This window comes from Gymnodraco acuticeps, unplaced genomic scaffold (assembly GCF_902827175.1).
Source record: "Gymnodraco acuticeps unplaced genomic scaffold, fGymAcu1.1, whole genome shotgun sequence".
Lineage (NCBI taxonomy): Eukaryota > Metazoa > Chordata > Actinopteri > Perciformes > Bathydraconidae > Gymnodraco > Gymnodraco acuticeps.
Genome location: NW_022990906.1, coordinates 559564 through 577448, shown reverse-complemented (window position 1 = coordinate 577448; position 17885 = coordinate 559564). Strand labels below are relative to the sequence as shown.

Here is a 17885-nt window from a genome sequence, read left to right as displayed (position 1 = left end):
GCAACATATTATTGGTAATAGGGCAGCCAATATGAGTAAAGTACAGTCCAAGAGTTGTTCTTGTGACCCTGTTAGAATATCCACTTGACTTCTGGAATGTGTTTTATCTCCAGCTGCGGTTGGAGGCGCTCCACCAGATCGTGGTGTTGATCTCTGGCATGGAGGAGAAGGGCAGCCTGCCCGGCAATGCAGATCGAACCAGCGGTGCCTTCCCGTCCTCCTCCCTGCTCACCTCCGTCAGGTTGCAGTTCCTGGCGGGTTGTTTTGGCCTCGGCACCGTGGGTACCGGAGCGCTGAAGAGAGAGAGCGTGCAGCTACATCATTATCAGGTAGGAGGCTGATAAATGCTGGCCCATAAACACTTCCAGTCAGTTTGCAGATGTCCCACTATTTGATTTACAATAGAGTACAAACCCTTTTATATGCATCTTTACATATTGGTGCATCCTTCTTTTTTCGCAGGATGGTGTAAAAGCAGCTAAGAGGAGCCTCCAGATGGAAATCCAGACAGCTGTCCATAAGATCTACCAGCAACTGTCTGTCACACTGGAGAGGGCTCTGCAGGCAAACAAACACCACATAGGTAATGGAGACCTCTATTGTACATACCCAGCAGGGGAGCCCTTAAGATTTATTGGCATTACTTGTTCGGACCCAGTCTGTTATGGGTTACGAGTTGGAGAAGGGGACTGTTATGCTTTGTTCGTTATTCTCGCGTCCAGGAGAGAAGCTTTAAAAGGAGACTAATTAAGTCTCTGAGAAGGTTCAAATGGTACTTTAATTAATAAAAAGCGCGGTAATGTTACAAGCAGAATATTGTTCAGTGAGGAGAGAAAGGCTGCAGCTTCCTCTCGCAGTGGTCGGCCGAGTAGAAGAGACCCCACAAGCATTCGTCCTTCCCGCTTGCTGGCTGTTCGCTCCTCCTCTCTGTGAGCTGTAGTGACGTAGGAGACTTCCCCCCTCGTTCTTCTGTGTCCGATATCGCGTTAAACAGAGGATTTCGACATTTTACATTCATTGCTTACTTCCACATGCCTTTTCTCCTCCTTATCTCTTTCATAACTTTATATGTAACACATGTTAACAGCGTCAATAGCCACTTTAATGATACTAATGGATGGTAGTCCCGGATGTCGTCATGAGGGATTTTCAGAATAAAAGCTTGGTATTGAGAACTTCCGTTTTTTTCCAGAATAAAATAGCATTTAAACTGACGGTATGTTTAAGGTACATTATGCTATCAAAACATTGATTTTAATTTCTAACAGGACCCGTTTATTTCTATGAAAGTTTCTCAGTAGTACATGAAGTCAAAATGGCCCGACTTTCAAGAAGCACTTATTTTGTGAATGGGAGGGAAAATAACTCTGGATTCGGCTTTTAGTGCATTTAACACATTTTTAGGAACTAATGATTAAAACAAGAGCTATTCAAGTTTTCATCCTGGCAAGTTGACTATCGTTAAAAAAGTTTGCTGGTTAATAGACGTCTCTTTCTAACTGTAAGTCACCGTTTGGCCACCAGGAACATTTGCTTTAACACCTGCCTCTCTTTCTAGGTACTTGGTTTTGTCTCATCTCTTTTTCTTGTCCTTTCTCCATACTAGAAGCCCAGCAGCGCCTCCTGCTGGTGACGGTGTTCGCCCTGAGTGTTCGCTACCAGCCTGTAGACGTCTCCCTGGCCATCTCCAGCGGGCTGCTCAACGTGCTGTCGCAGCTCTGCGGGACAGAGACCATGCTAGGGCAGCCGCTCCAGCTGCTGCAGAAACCCGGAGTGTCCCAGCTCAGCACCGCCCTGAAGGTGGCCTCCACACGCCTGCTGCAGATACTGGCCATCAGCACTGGGTAAGAGATGGGCGGCACGCTACAAGGAAACACTTAAGATTTTCACTATCCATCTAGAGAGATTTTGGCTTTGCTTTTGTTTCGTAACATGTCTTTTTTCAGTTTAGTGGACTAATTGAGAGAAAACATCCAAGAATATTTTGGTTTATTTGACTTACTTTGTCGAATGGTGTTTTAACATTTCCTTTAAATTCACCAAAAGTTTGAATTTGTCTTTGCCTGATTTGAATTCAAAACATACATATTCAGATAACCTTTAATACAAAACCAGAATGTAAGTAATAATATAGTATTGTTAATAATATTGTATTGATGTGTTGGTTATTTATTATTATAAAAATGATGACAGTTCTTTTTGGGTTTATGGAGTGATTTAACGTTTAAAAAATACATGTTTACCATATTCACCCGTAGTGTCTTCTCTTGGGAGATTTAATACTGGAGGAATGAAGTTGAAATCAGAAACTTTGTTAGCTTTAAGGAAGTGTTACATTGTGTCTTTTCTTTGTTTTGCAGGACATATGCAGACAAGTTGAGTCCCAAGGTGGTTCAATCGCTGCTGGACCTGCTATGCAGTCAGCTGAAGAACCTGCTGTCTCAGGCAGGAGTCAGTCTCCTCTCTCCTGGGGAAGAGCAAGAAGACAACAAACAGGAGGACAGTGCTGACTCTGAGAAGAAAGACTTCAGAGGTGATCCTGGAGTTCGCCCGTTATCTTTTTGTCAGTTTCAGTCACCTGATGAGTGGGCTCTGTTGTCCTTCATGTGTTTGATAGGAAATACAACATACTGTATTGGTGTATTTCAGTTTGGTTTTTCAATAACAATAGCTATGATCAAAGACATTATTTTCCTAAATGATAAGATTGAACCTTGTACATTTTTGTCAACAATGAAGGTTTTTATTCCATGAAATGTAATAATTGTGTCGTCTTGTTTCTTCAGCATTGCTCCGTAAGCAGCACACTGCTGAGCTCCACCTTGGAGACTTCCTGGTTTTCCTCAGGAGGGTGGTGTCTTCGAAGGCCATCCAGTCCAAGATGGCCTCCCCTAAATGGACTGAAGTGCTGCTCAACATAGCTGCACAGAAATGCTGCTCAGGTACCACCACTTTATGTACCTTATATCCTTTAACTGCGATAAATGTGCAGTACTTAATCTGATGAAAAACAAAGCTGAGACATTAACTCTTGGTTGGTTATTGCTAGGGGTCCCTCTGGTTGGGAACTTAAGAACTCGGCTCCTTGCTCTTCATGTATTGGAGGCTGTCCTGCCTGCCTGTGAGGCCAATATGGAAGACGACCAAGTCACACAGGTATGTTATTATCACTATACGTACCTGCTCCCTGCCGATATCCCGCTTATTATCACTTAGAAATAAGTCTAATCATTTGATAACATTTTGATTTTTACAATATGTTCTTGACTCCTGCTTAACTTAAAAAGACAGCAGCACGTTTTCTGCGTCAAAGTCTGTTCACATTTATTTTCAATGAACCAGTGTGTTGCACTGAGAGCATACCGTGTTGCCTTTAGTGTTTACATTCTGTCTGTCTCTCTGCTGATTTCTTTGTCCTCCAACTCACTGAGTTTTCTGGTTGAAGAAAACTCATGTGTTTTTTTGCCAAAGCTGACATTAAATGTACCGTACTTCTTTCTGATGATTGATATGACGAGCGTCTTTAGCAAGCTCTGCTATGGAAAAGGGCGGACAGCACAATGTCCAAATTGACCAATCAGAATTGAGTATTCTACTAAGCTGTTTAATAAGCCCTTAAAACAGTCAGTGAACTAATACAGTTTGTTCTCCTTTAGGTGGTTGAGCGCCTCTTCGCCCTGTTGTCTGACTGCATGTGGGAGGCTCCCATTGCCCAAGCCAAACACTCCATTCAGATTAAAGAAAGAGTTCAGGAACTCAAACTACAGGTACACACCAACCCATTCTCTATCCCTAAAAACCTTTCTGTATCATCAATTGTTGTTTGAGTGACTCGTGTTTTTTTTATTCCATAGGGAGAGGCAGAAGAGGAGGACGAGAACCTTCCCATCCAGGAAGTGTCCTTTGACCCAGAGAAGGCTCAGTGTTGTGTGGTGGAAAATGGCCAGGGGCTGACGCATGGCAGTGGGGGGAAAGGCTACGGCCTGGCCTCTACTGGTATCTCCTCTGGATGCTACCAGTGGAAGGTAATAAGAACATTACATATATTTTAAGAGGAACCCTGCGTCCGGTTAACTCAGAGTTTAATAATCAAAATCGATGTCATTCATTTCACATTTGATTTTTTCTTTCTAGTTTTACATCGTCAAGGAGAACCGCGGCAACGAGGGTACATGCGTAGGCGTTTCACGATGGCCCGTGCACGACTTCAACCACCGCACCACGTCTGACATGTGGCTGTACCGGGCATACAGCGGAAATCTTTATCACAATGGAGAACAAACACTGACACTTAGCAGCTTCACGCAGGGAGACTTCATCACCTGTGTTCTGGACATGGAGGCCAGAACCATCTCCTTCGGCAAGAACGGAGAGGTGAGAGACCCAAGACACAACCTCTCGAATCGCTTCAACAACACAAGTGGCATGTGGAATAAAAACTGAATTTCAAACACTGATTATAAGTGTCTTAAAATAATACAAATAATATAAAAATCTACTTCATTTATATAGAACCTTTCATGCACTTTCACATGAAAACAAAAGATATTTAGAAAAGCTTTCTATGGCCTCACTGTCCTGTGTCCACCTCTAACTGCTAACTTGTGATTCCACAGGAACCAAAGTTAGCGTTTGAGGATGTTGACGCCACAGAGCTCTATCCCTGTGTGATGTTCTACAGCAGCAACCCAGGGGAGAAGGTAAGACAACACAAGTGTCCACCTGACTAAAAAGCCTTCTTGTTCTCCGTCTGTATGAGGGATTTAACCTCTGTCGTCTTGCTCGACTGTGTTTAGAGTGACCCAACAATTACCTGGGGCTGAGATTTCTTATCTTTAATCTTTTGCCTCAGCACGGTCGAAAGACAAGGTCACTGACCTTTTATGGCCAGACCTCAAGAATGAATGTGCTAATTATGAACATTTCCCACAAAAGTCTGTTCTGAATTAAAATGTTGAAGTGGGGACACTTTGGACACACATGGATGTAAAATTAAATGTCACCTAAATTGTCTTGCCAGGTTAAGATCTGTGAAATGCAGATGAGGGGAACGCCTCGAGACCTGTTGCCTGGCGACCCGGTCTGCAGCCCCATGGCCACCGTCCTGGCCGAGGCCACCACACAGCTGATCCGCATCCTACACCGCACAGACCACTGGACCCACTGCATCAACAAGACCATGACGGAGCGCCTCCACAAGATCAAACTCTGCTTCAGAGAGTCTGCCAGTGCAAGCGGCAGTGGTGGAGGTCAGAGGCTGAAGAAGAGCCGATCGGTGCAGAGCCGCGAGGAGCACGATGCTCAGAGCGAGAGCCAAGAAACCCCCACGAGGACGGAGGAGGAGAGGGGCCGCCACGGACGACAGCATGGCTTGGGAGAGCTGTCGGAGCACCACCTCAGGACGCTCTGTACGGAGGTGTGGCCGGTCCTGGCGGTGATCGGAGGGGCGGATGCAGGATTACGCGTCGGTGGGCGATGTGTGCACAAGCAGACCGGGAGGCACGCCACTCTGCTGGGCGTGGTGAAGGAGGGCAGCACCTCGGCCAAGGTGCAGTGGGACGAGGCCGAGATCACCATCAGGTACGGGCACACATGTTTTGCTGTGGCATCTTTTTTTTTCTCTTTGTCTATACGCTGCTAGTATGTTTAATTATTATTAACTAATTGATACATTTATTTCGATTTTGACAATATTTCATGACAAAAGGCCTCTGAAACGTACTTTTACTTAGTTATCAAATAACAAGGGGAAAATCCTTGTTATTTCCAAAAGACAAGGATCACATGATCTCTTATAGTTCAATATTCGACAATAATGTGACTGGTCCAGGCCAGTAGTTCCCAACCATGTGGAGTTGCAATTGCTTGACTTGTCGTTAAGTTTGTACTTTCTGGATTTTATAGAGTGCAAGAAAACGTTTAAACCTCACAGAATAAGGACACGCTAACTAGTCAACAGCCTCATTTAGCATTTTAATAATATGCAGTTGAAACTATTGGAACAATGGCTGAGAAAATGCAAGAAGGAAAAACTGAAAAAAGGAGCAGATTAAATAGTACGATTTTTAATTTTTTTTTTAAAACACAGAACTGTATGCAAAGTAAAAAAAAAATGAGATGAAAACTGATCTGCGATACATGCATCCGAATGGCTCACTTTACACAAACTTCATGCAGTTATTGCATTCACTTTATAGATTTATGTACATCTTATGAGTTGTTTTGCACTTTTATTGCTATGCACTGACGTGACATGACATGTTAATAAAATATGTCGTAGCTGCTAGTCAGGGGTCGTTAGTTTACTCAATGATAAAACAGGTTGGGAACCACTGACCTAGGCAAACATTGATCAGCACTACATGAACGACTACATGGCTAAAATAATGTATCTTAAAACACATTTGGAGCTGAATGTTTCTTCACCTGTACTCACATTCTTCTGACACTGCATTAGCCACCTCATTGCTTTTAAATCACCTTTTCATTTTCCCTCGCCCTTATTTACTTTTCATGTTGGTGTTATTGACTTGCCCCTCGCGTCATTAATCCATAACTCTTGTGCATGGCCCATTAAATCATCGATCAAGGTTTTAGTCTCCAGACATTCCATCTCTTGATTTGTTTTGCATGCCGTGCTCTCTCTCTCGTGCCCTTTCCCTCACTTTGTGTTTCCTTCCCTTGTCTCCTTTCACTCTCCACTCCCTTCTATTAAAGCTTCCCAACTTTCTGGTCGCCTAGTGACACTCCGCTGTACAACCTGGAACCCTGCGAGCCGCTGCCCTTCGACGTGGCACGATTCCGTGGCCTCACCGCCTCACTGCTGTTGGACCTCACCTACCTCACCAGCATCCACGAGGAAACCGCCACCAAGCTCAGCGCGCGACGCCACGACAAGAAGCATCGCAACGCGGCCTCCACCGGGCACGAGCCCACGGGTAACGAAGACAAGGCGGAGAACGAGGGGCACAACCGAAAGGAAGAAAAAGATAACCAAGAAGCATCTGGAGCTCCAAACACCTCTGACATGCGTGTGTCCCACAGCCTTGATGAGGTGAAGGCACATGCAGCACCCAACTCAAAGTCAGAGAGCGAAATCTCCTCTGTTGTGAGTGGAGGAAATGAGACCCTCTTCACTGCAGCTCCTCACACTCCTGTTGAAGGAAGCAGGAAGAAAGGCCATGAGCACGGCTCCCGCAGTCACGAGACTTCGCCCTCCTCCGTCGCCATGCAGTCGGAAATCCATGCTGTGCAGCTTTCCTACCTCTACCTGGGAGCCATGAAGACCCTGAGCGCCCTGCTCAGCTGCAGCAAGTATGCTGAGCTGCTGCTAATACCAAAGGTACTTGGTACAGTTGTATCACTTCTATGTTCTTCAGTTGTATGAGTAACCTTTTTTTAAGTCAACATAGTTATAGTAGAACCTTTCAACATTTTCAGAAATATTTTTGATTGGCTTTTGATTGGCTAAGAGTTAGATGATGAGATTTATGCTCAAGTATCAGTCTCATCGTCTAATTATCTGCGAGGAAGGGAATGTGTGCATTCTTGCAACATTTTTATTCTTTTACAATTCAAACTAATACAAATACACAGAATCTGGCAGATGTGAGCCAAATGTCTTACCTGAAACCAATCCAGTTCAAATACCGGTCAGATGTATGCTAACTTATCCTCTCTTGTAACATCAAGGTGTTACCAGACGCAGCATCCAGCGGGCACAACGCTGATCTGAATGCCAGCACCAACGGGAGCACAGCTGCCACCTCGCCGGTGTGCCAGGAAGAGGTGGAGATGCGAGCGGCTCTGCAGTTCCTCATGCGCCACATGGTGAAGAGGGCAGTGATGCGCTCCCCCATCAAGCGGGCCCTGGGACTGGCAGACCTGGAGCGGGCACAGGCCATGATCTACAAGCTTGTTGTGAATGGGCTGTTGGAGGAGCCCAGTGGAGGAAAAGCTAAGCCTGGTGAGAATATATAAACATTTTAGATTGGATAAGACATTTAAAATCTATATATAAGATAGAATAAAACATAATACCCCCTCCTATGTTTAAAATTATAGACACAGGATACTATTTACATATACAGTTTGATTACAGTAGGTAAAAATGTTTTTGGGGGGGGTTTATAAAATGGAAAGCAGAGTGGAGTCCTGTTAAGACCTGTTAAGAAAAGAGAAACTAAAGAACCTACGAAGTGGGAGTTGTCTGCTAGCCTTGGGTTAGGTGGTATAGAGTGGTGCAGGAATGAGTCCTAAAACTGGGAAATTAGTTAGCATTTTACTACTTGGGGTAAAATCCTAAAGTGTCCGGTGAGCAGCTGAGGACGGTGCTATGTGATTGTTTATTATTGCTGGGAATTCTTAAAAGATAACAATAACTTTTCAGCTTCATCTGTCTTTTTACACCCCTTAGGAGTGAGAAGTGAGCCTGAAGGGGAGGGGGACGGTACAGAGGGGGAGCAGTTGGCACAGACTCCAGTCACAACCAGCCCCTCTGCCTCCAGCACCACCTCCTTCATGAGCTCCTCGCTGGAGGACACCACCACTGCCACCACCCCCGTCACAGACACAGAGACTGTCCCTGCATCCGAGTCTCCGGGGGTCATGCCTCTCAGCCTCCTCAGGTCAGAACAGATGGCTGTACATACTGTCAGTTGACGAGCCTTGTTTCTCATGTATGATTCAATTGAGATGATTATTTCAATGCTTCTCTGACAGGCAAATGTTCTCAAGCTACCCGACTACCACTCTGGCTCCAACCCGGCGAGCTCAGACTCCCCCAGTAACCTCTCTGCCAACCTCCCCCTCAGACGAGGTGGGCCGCAGTCAGAGTCTCACCTCCCCCGACTCCCAGCCCTCCAGACAACAGAACAGGACGGGTACCTGTAAGTATGCCTGACTGCCATGAGTGTAAATATCGAGAGAGAATTTTCAAACAATAACATTAAATTAATCCAGAAAATAATGTGCATGTGATTTATCAATAATGAAAATAATTGTTGGTTGCAGCCTATTAGAATAACTTTAAAAAAAATCTCAAATTAATATTGGTTTTTATAGTGAAATAAAATGTGACCAAAATCATGTGCTACAATGGAGGGGAGTTGTGACTTAAGTTTTATTAAACTTGATTAAAAAAGAATGATATTAAAGTATTATTTAAAACAAAATACGATGGCAAACAGTTTTATAGCTTGTTGACACTGGTTTGGATTCAATGCAAACCCATTGAAGACTGATATCATTCATGACAAGGGATTCCCCTTTGGTTCATCTTTAAATGAACTCTGTCAGATTACAGTCATTGATGCAAACATCAGAGAGCTGCTGATACAAAGTCCAATATTTACCCCTTTTAACTCTTATGTCCACGGCTGTCCACCTCCTTTGACCTTTACTTGTAAAAACTGAGATTTCTTTCCCCCTGTGACATTGCAAACCGCTGCTCTGATAAATCATGCAAAGTGAAACTACGATGAGTTCAATGGATTTAACCTGACAGTCTGAATCAATAGAGCCTGACACATCACAAAGCAGATATATGCAAATATTTTCAGAGAAAGGAAACACATTTGTAAGACTATAAGGGGGCAAACAATTGGTTTTAGTAAATACAATAAAACGTATTTCCTAAGTGTAACTTTAATTGTTAGATTTAAACAGCAGCCTTTACTCAAAAAGTGAAATTATGACGTTCTTGTTATTTCATGCTCCAGTATAACGAACACATACAGATTTGTACTAATTGTGGTGGTGTTGTTTACTTCAGCTCTGTCGGACCCCAGCAGTAGGCTGTCCACATCCCCCCCTCCCCCGGCCATCGCTGTGCCCCTGTTGGAGATGGGCTTCTCCCTGCGGCAGATCACCAAAGCTCTGGAAGCCACCGGTCAGTCTGAGTTGCATGCCCCCTTTTTTTCAAATTGTATTTAATTGAAACTTTTTTAAATGTATTTTTTATAAAATCGACTATATATGGTTATTTGAGAACAATGCTTGCATTATTACAATCACAAATAATGAAATGTCACAATAATATAAAACAGAAAAGCAACACATTTCACATTGAAGGAAACAATTGATTGTGTAAGTTTGCATTCAACAGGCTGAATTGTGTCTTTGTGCAAAAACTACTAATAAAAAAAGGATACATTAAAAGAGATTTAAATACAAACACAACAGAAACTACATTAAATGCACTACAAGGTACTTGATGGTGATGACTGAGAACATGGAATAAAAGGGGGAAAAGTTATCACTATTTTCAGTCGACTACAGATTGGTACAGGAACAGCAGGTAATGGATCAAAAAGTGTTTAGTAAGACTATACATATTGTAGTATGATCATCATTGTGCTGTTCTGTGTGTATTCCCGTTAACTCAGGTGCCAGTGGAGAAGCAGACGCTCAGAACATCACGGTGCTGGCCATGTGGATGATAGAACATCCCGGCACGGAGGAGGAGCATGAAGAGGGTCACACCAGAGGCAGTGGTGTCGGCGGCGACGGCTCCGACTTGTCCTGTCCAGGAGCAACAGCCTCTTCTGGAGGCAAATCTCTGGACAGGAGCCCCTACCTGGTCTCTCCTGGAGACATCGCCAGTGCTGATGCTTCAGAAATGGAGGAGGGCTTCAGCGAGAGGTACAAAAGCTTTTCTTCTGGGGTTGAATAAAGCGAATAAAGATACATTCAGAACAACAGTTTACATGCTTTAATGTAAACATGTTCTAATAGAAAAATCCAAAAATAATGTACGAGCATAAAACTCAGCACATATATATCTTGTATATCATTCTCCTTTGAATGAAGATATCTGCATGGCATGAGAAAACAAGAAGGGAGAATAGTATCATTGTCTAGTATCTATTACCTTCAGAATGATGTTAAGGCTTTTGTAAGTCTGTTTCTCCTTTTGGAATCATGGTAGACATGATGATGTACATTCGTTTAAATCATATACCACGTCATTATAAATATTACAGTTTCTTACCCTATCCTGAATGCCAGAAGATTTAACATTTGTAATGTATAGTCAATATTTTAAAAGCATTTATTTGTGTTCTTTTGTAGTCCTGAGGGTCTGGAGCAGGACAATGCATCGGCCTCCAGTGGCGGTCCGCTCAGAGGCCGCTCTGCTGCCGGCAGGAAACACCGCTTTGACCTGGCAGCACGCACGCTGTTAGCCCGCGCTGGTAAGAAATTCCACAAGAGCCTCATTTACCTTTCCTTATAACTTTATCGCCCGCTTCTTCTCTTCACTTTAAACCTCCTCTCCCCTTCAGCAGGACTGTACCGCTCGGTGCAGGCGCACCACAGCCAATCACGGCGGGAGGTCTCGTCGCTCCAGCAGCAACAAGACCCCGGCGCCCTCTACGACTTCAACCTGGACGAAGAGCTGGAGATGGACCTGGATGAGGAGACCATGGAGGCCATGTTCGGCCAGGATCTGGCCAGCGACACGGACATTCTGGGAATGTGGATCCCGGAGGTACTGGACTGGCCAACATGGGTGTGTGTGACTTTATGCTTTGTCCAGAGGGCTGCCAACTCCATTCTGCTCTTTACCTGCATCCCTTCTCACAGTTAGCTCATATTATACGTGCACGCTAAAAGGCCTACATATAGGGGCCCTTTATGCTTTGTGCGGGTTTCCCTTTCCACTAGTGTGATGTATAGGTCCTTGTGCCTGTAAATGGTCTGCAAAGGCTACAATCCCAAAGTTCCCTCCAGAGGGAGTTTCTCTCGCACACAACCCTGCCTGAAACGTAACATAGTGACATCACTTCTTAACACTAGCCATTCTATTGGCTAGCACTCCAATCAGAGGTCGCGTTTACCGAATATGTTCCGTCTATGACGGATTTTTTTTAACAATGACGGAAAAATCTGAAAGCAGTCCGTCATTTTGAGAGATTAGAACAAACTCAGAACAGCGCCAAAGTTTCCCCGCAGCGAGGCTCCGGTGTTATGCATGCCCGCCAATAAGGAGATGATATAGTTTCCAAACCTAACTTTGCCGTACCGATCATTGAAGTGTCTGCGACTGCTTTACGCTGTGGCGCGCACCCGCGAGGTGCAGTGGGCATTCATAACAAAAGCGTGCTCTTCCCCCCCCGGTCAGAGTTGTGTACAGACCGACCGTCAAAAGGACGGGCAGCCAAAAACTCTAGCGCAACCTCTGACTCCAATACATTGTATTTGATAGTCTAAGGGGCGGGACATCTCTAAGTGGTTAGCTAACCACAAGAGACGACCAGTTAACCAATCAGAGCAGACTGGGCTCTGGTTTCAGGCATAGGAGGTATGAGAAAAATAAAGACCTATTGGAACATTAAAGCATGTTAACATGTCACAGTAGAGGCACCTGACAATGAGCATATGTCCTCTTTAAAGTCACTCGCTTGCACATTTCTCCTAAGAGCCCACTCACTCTACTGATCTAACTGGCATGGAATGAAAGACTTAACACTAACAAAATGATTATTCCCTGGCTGTTGCTTGGAACAGATTTCTAACACACCGCATGGATGCCTACCTGCTGCTCTGAACAACTCCGTCTTGTTTGTCTTCATCTATGTGAATGTGTGTGTCACTCTGTCATGTCACCACACCTCGCAGCACGTGTGTGAAACGGATGATCGTGATGAAGTTGTGGTGTGCGAGCTGTGTGAGGCCAACGTCGCCAACTTCAACCAGCACATGAAGAAGAGCCACCCAGGATGCGGCCGCAGCGCCAACAGGCAAGGTTACCGCAGCAACGGCTCCTATGTAGACGGCTGGTTTGGAGGGGAGTGTGGGAGTGGAAACCCTTACTACCTGCTGTGTGGAGGCTGCAGAGAGAAGTACCTGGCCATCAAAAGCAAAGCCAAAGTCCCCATTGTGGAGAGGTTGGTACACCTGAGAAGATCGAGTGAACATGAGAGCACATATGTGTCTTCACTGTATCTTAGCGTTATTAGCCCTTACATCCAAGCTGCTTACAAAGAGGACCGCTTTAGGTTGGTTTGTTCATGCGGCCAAATACAAGCTTTGCACAAGTGCTTTTCTGAAAAGTCAGATTTTCTTTATTTAAAGTGCTTGGAACAGCACCCCAAAATGGCTAGGAAAGAAGACGCCGAACGCAGCGCTCAATCGTGAGTTGGCCACATGTAATGGCTTGTCGCTGACCTCTTTGAATTTTTTTTAACAAAGACGTTAGCACTCGGGTCAGTATGATTACAACCATTTGATTAGTGTTCTCTTTTGTTTTATTATTATAATTTTTTTAATAGTCATTTGAGAAACGGGTAACTCTCCAGACCACTTTTAAAAGCTTTAATTCCTTATTAAATGTATCTGTTTGGAAACATACATGTACTGTACATCTGTAAACTAACTGTTTGTCATGTTGAAATCATCAGACTTATGAATCTGATTAATTGTAATCTTCTCTTTGACATGTTCACAGGTATAAGGGACAAGCTCCTGACCTCCTGGGGAAGCAGGATAGTGTCTATGAAGGTATTGTCGATTTTAAAATGTCAAACTGAATTCAAAATCCAATGTTTTTGAATGTTCTGTGCAGTAATACACATACTTTTTGCTTGGCTTTGATTACTATTATATTTGATGTCTGTCCGTCCCGCTACAGAGGACTGGGACATGCTTGACGTTGACGAAGATGAGAAGCTGACGGGGGAGGAGGAGTTTGAGCTCTTGGTCGGACCGTTGGGTCTCAGTGAGCGGAAGATCGTCCCAGAGGCTGTCCAGTTTCCAGACAGCGACCCTCTTGGAGCTTCTGTTGCCATGGTGACAGCCACCAACAGCATGGAAGAGACCCTGCTGCAAATAGGTGTGAAGAAGATCCCATAGAGTGGTGCAATGAGGAAGTTAGCGACACAAACGCTCTCTCTACAAAAAACAATGGAATTATTTAAAATAGCAGAATATAAGCGTTATAAGTCGTAGGACCAATCTTGAACATCTCTTAAGCTTCTGTGTGTGTGTGTGTTTGTGTTTAGGTTGTCAGACCTCAGTGGATAAGAGTTCCTCGGGCAGAGTGACCCTCGGCGAGCAGGCGGCGGCCCTCCAGAACCCTCATGACCGGGTGATGGCGCTGAGGAGGGTGACGGCTGCAGCCCAGGTGCTGCTGGCCAGGACCATGGTGATGAGAGCCCTGTCCCTGCTGTCTGTCAGGTAATTGACATCAACACAAGAACATGCCTACACACTGCCTGGGCTTGGGTGTTTGTAATAGACCTGCATGTGGAGCTTTGGAATGTGCTCTCCTGCCATGTTGGATGAATAGCAGTTCCAGAGATATATATATATATAGGTTGTCTGGCTATTTGTACAGCTTATTTCTTACTTATAAGATTTTAAAATGTACAACCTTGGCAAAGATGCCATGATAGTATAGAAAAGTGGTTCTAATGCACCAAAAATAATATAATTACAACTATGAAATTGGGATTCTTGTTAGACAAAATGAGTTGCTCAGGTACAGTGTATTTCAACTTGTGTTCATGTGTTGATAAAATATTTGCAACCTATTTCCTTGTTTATCACTTAATAAGACTGGCTATTTCAAAATCAATAAGTTAGGTGAGATATAACGCAGTGATCTTCCTAAAATATTTTCTTCATTTACATTTTTGGTTGAAAAAGTGGAAGATTATTTGAATATTTTGAGAATAGAATATCCTTCTATTTGTTATGTAATACATGGCTTCCCTCTCTCTTCATTCCTCCCTTCTCCTCTATACTCCCCCCTCTCTCCCTCCCTTACAGTGGCTCCAGCTGCAGCCTGGCAGCCGGTCTGGAGTCTCTGGGTTTGACCGACATCAGGACTCTGGTCAGGCTGATGTGTCTGGCGGCTGCAGGCAGAGCCGGTCTTTCCACCAGTCCAACATCGGGCTCCGGTCACTCTGAAAGGCCCCGCGGGGCCGCCAAGTCGGGCAAACCCATCTCCTGTCTGGCTTACCTCAGCACAGCTGTGGGCTGCTTGGCCTCCAACAGCCCCAACGCTGCCAAGCTGCTGGTGCAGCTCTGCACTCAGGTACATCATGTAACTCATCATTCGGCTGATTTAGTTTTTATATCATGGCTTGATTTAAGCTGTATTTAGTTTTGAAAAACAGCTCAGCTGAGTTATATTGCTCAATAAATAGTCCTTTCTTCTCACTTTCTGTTAGCAGACGCAGTGGATAAATAAACAATTCTTAAATGTCACAGCATGTAAAGATTATCCAACAGTCAACTATGAAAACAACACATTGGATTTATGAATGGCCTGACTCTGATGCAGTTGCATTAGAAAGCTGCCCCGCTGTATCATTATTATTATTCCCTGAGTAACCTGTTTAAAAAGTAACGCTGCTGCCCCATATACTCTTTATATAATCCAAAACTTCTTTCCTTTCCAGAACCTGATCTCTGCAGCTACCGGCATGAATCTGACCACAGTGGACGACCCCACCCAGAGGAAGTTCCTGCCCAGCTTCCTCCGAGGCGTGGCCGAGGAGAACAAACTTGTCACGTCTCCAAACTTCGTGGTCACTCAGGCTCTGGTGGCCCTCCTGGCAGATAAAGGGGCCCGACTCAGACCTGCCTATGACAAGGCTGACATGGAGAAAAGAGGTTTGTAGACTGAGAGGAACAGAAGATGGTCCTCCATGGTATCCAACTGTTTATGTGCATTTCTTCATTTCATCTTATTGCAATAATGTTTTATATTGGTAGTATTTATGATAAGTAAGTAGATATAATATATTGTTTGTGTAAGTAGTTTTCTTTCCATACTTTACATTTACTCTCATAAGGGTAATTACAAATCTGTAACTAGCACTGCCTTTATTAATTGTGAATATAACTTTACTTTGAACAGTTCCCTGCTCTGGGAAGAATAACAAAAAACTGCATTATTACATTTTGGTGATTCTATCCCATCATGTGTTTTTTTAACACATATAATGTCAAGGCAATGTTTAATTATGTATTTTTAATCACCTCATAATGATTTTCATGTATTTTTGTAATATATGTAGTTATGGCATAATTCACCTGTAATGTATGCCAGGCTTTCATACACACTCATGCATCTGCCACCTTGGCACTGCCTCTCTCTGTGTCACTTTTCGGTCTTTCTGTGCCTTTTTTGTTTTTATGTTTGCCATTTTCATTTCTGTCCCTTCTCTCACTCATCGGGCCATCGTGTCACCTTTTGTTCCGTATCGAGCAGGTCTAATTGCGCAATTATATGCCCATCCTTCCCATAATCCCTCCGCTGTAGGGCCTCTGGAGCTGGCCAACGCTCTTGCGGCCTGTTGCCTGTCCTCCAGGCTGTCCTCGCAGCACCGTCAGTGGGCGGCGCAGCAGCTGGTTCGCACGCTGGCCGCCCACGACCGGGACAACAACAAGAACAGACCGCAGACCTTCGCCGACATGGCTGGGGACCTGCGCAAGTGCTCCTTCATCAAGCTAGAGGCTCACCAGAGCAGAGTGAGTCATTACATGATTAGGAATGGTTCCCTTGCTTTGTTATAAACAGTTTGGGGTTAAATCAAATCTATGTATTTCCCTTAGGTCATCACATGTGGGTGGTGCAGTAAGAAAGGCCTGTTGGCGACGAGTGGCAATGATGGGACAGTCAGGATGTGGAACGTCACCAAGAACCAGTACACCCTCCAGCAGACCTGCATCTTCAATAAGGAGTAAGGCTTTCTCAAATACTCCAGTCTCTTGTCCTGATACTTTGAAGTGTAAATGAACAGTGCAACAATCAATATTCTTGCATAAAAAATACATTTCTAGCGACATTTTGTTGCAAAATCAATATTCTTAGATGGAATCAGAGCAGACTGGGCTCTGGTTTCAGACAGAGGGTGAAAAGAGGTGCTGCAGCTCAGGCAGTATGAGAAACATAAAGACCTTTTTGAACATTAGAGCATGGAGACATGTCACAGGAGAGACACTACATACAAATCTAGGGCTCCTTTAAAAAAGACCACGCAGAGCTAATAAAAAGTTCATGTTGGGCATACAGTACATTAAAATTAATGCTAACTGCCAAACACTTTGCCCATGAAAACTTTATGAGGGTTTATGAGGTTTATGAGGTTGTACGTTTAAATATTTCCCATTAACAACTATGAGGTGATGTTCTATTCTTTGACTTTTGTTTTTCCTGCAGCTCAAAGCTCTCTTGTCCTTGGTGTTTATTCTGTTTTCTCTCATCAGTGACGGCTCAGAGGAGGGCATGTCAGGTTTAGGATCTCCCAGCGACCCTTGCATGTCTCCTCTGGCATGGAGCGTCACTGGAAAGTATCTGGCTTCTGCCATGGACAAAATGGTCAACATCTGGCAAGTTAATGGTAAGAATGTATCTTTTATAGCTCCTTCGGGGTAACTGCTCTGTTTCAATTGAATTATACGATATGTTAATGATACGCTCCTTTTGAGTTTAATGAGGGAAACTGATCGTAAAATGTGTAAAATGGTTTGGCCCAGCTTTTTCAGTGCTGCGTGAGGTCAGCGGAATATGAATGAGACGGCATTAAGATGTTATAGTTCCCCATTAAAAGTAGATGCTCTGAATGTGCTCCAATGATCACTTCCTTTCCACACACACACACACACACACACACACACACACACACACACACACACACACACACACACACACACACACACACACACACACACACACACACACACACACACACACACACCCTGCAGCCTGAACCATCTGTCCTCACACTTTCAATCGCCTCGAGGATGAACGTCCAAAAATCACTCTTATTCGCCTAAGCACATTTTCTCTCTTAAAATGTAGCTGTGTCTGTGCATTATCATTTAACTTCATTGCTGTGCAATTCCCATTATTAAAAAAACAAATGGGTGGCAGG

General features: G+C 44.2%; 1 protein-coding gene across 12 annotated transcripts in view; it reads left to right on the top strand.

The window, feature by feature from the left end:
- The window catches only part of herc1 (HECT and RLD domain containing E3 ubiquitin protein ligase family member 1), an 86011-nt gene that overhangs the window by 39885 nt on the left and 28241 nt on the right, over positions 1–17885 (top strand). For 6 of the 12 annotated variants that reach the window (XM_034233786.1, XM_034233792.1, XM_034233791.1 and 3 more), the window contains 28 exons: positions 114–329; positions 463–583; positions 1607–1844; positions 2361–2533; positions 2787–2942; positions 3050–3156; positions 3657–3767; positions 3855–4025; positions 4135–4374; positions 4617–4700; positions 5021–5580; positions 6718–7342; positions 7693–7966; positions 8417–8627; positions 8722–8888; positions 9773–9889; positions 10386–10641; positions 11071–11192; positions 11283–11509; positions 12619–12887; positions 13448–13500; positions 13631–13831; positions 14001–14175; positions 14770–15037; positions 15405–15618; positions 16220–16479; positions 16564–16691; positions 17218–17351. In XM_034233786.1, coding sequence (XP_034089677.1) covers positions 114–329; positions 463–583; positions 1607–1844; positions 2361–2533; positions 2787–2942; positions 3050–3156; positions 3657–3767; positions 3855–4025; positions 4135–4374; positions 4617–4700; positions 5021–5580; positions 6718–7342; positions 7693–7966; positions 8417–8627; positions 8722–8888; positions 9773–9889; positions 10386–10641; positions 11071–11192; positions 11283–11509; positions 12619–12887; positions 13448–13500; positions 13631–13831; positions 14001–14175; positions 14770–15037; positions 15405–15618; positions 16220–16479; positions 16564–16691; positions 17218–17351 — 5878 coding nt within the window. The remainder of the gene's footprint in view (positions 1–113; positions 330–462; positions 584–1606; positions 1845–2360; positions 2534–2786; positions 2943–3049; positions 3157–3656; positions 3768–3854; positions 4026–4134; positions 4375–4616; positions 4701–5020; positions 5581–6717; positions 7343–7692; positions 7967–8416; positions 8628–8721; positions 8889–9772; positions 9890–10385; positions 10642–11070; positions 11193–11282; positions 11510–12618; positions 12888–13447; positions 13501–13630; positions 13832–14000; positions 14176–14769; positions 15038–15404; positions 15619–16219; positions 16480–16563; positions 16692–17217; positions 17352–17885) is intronic. The other 6 variants (XM_034233793.1, XM_034233789.1, XM_034233787.1 and 3 more) reach the window with 5 other exon arrangements.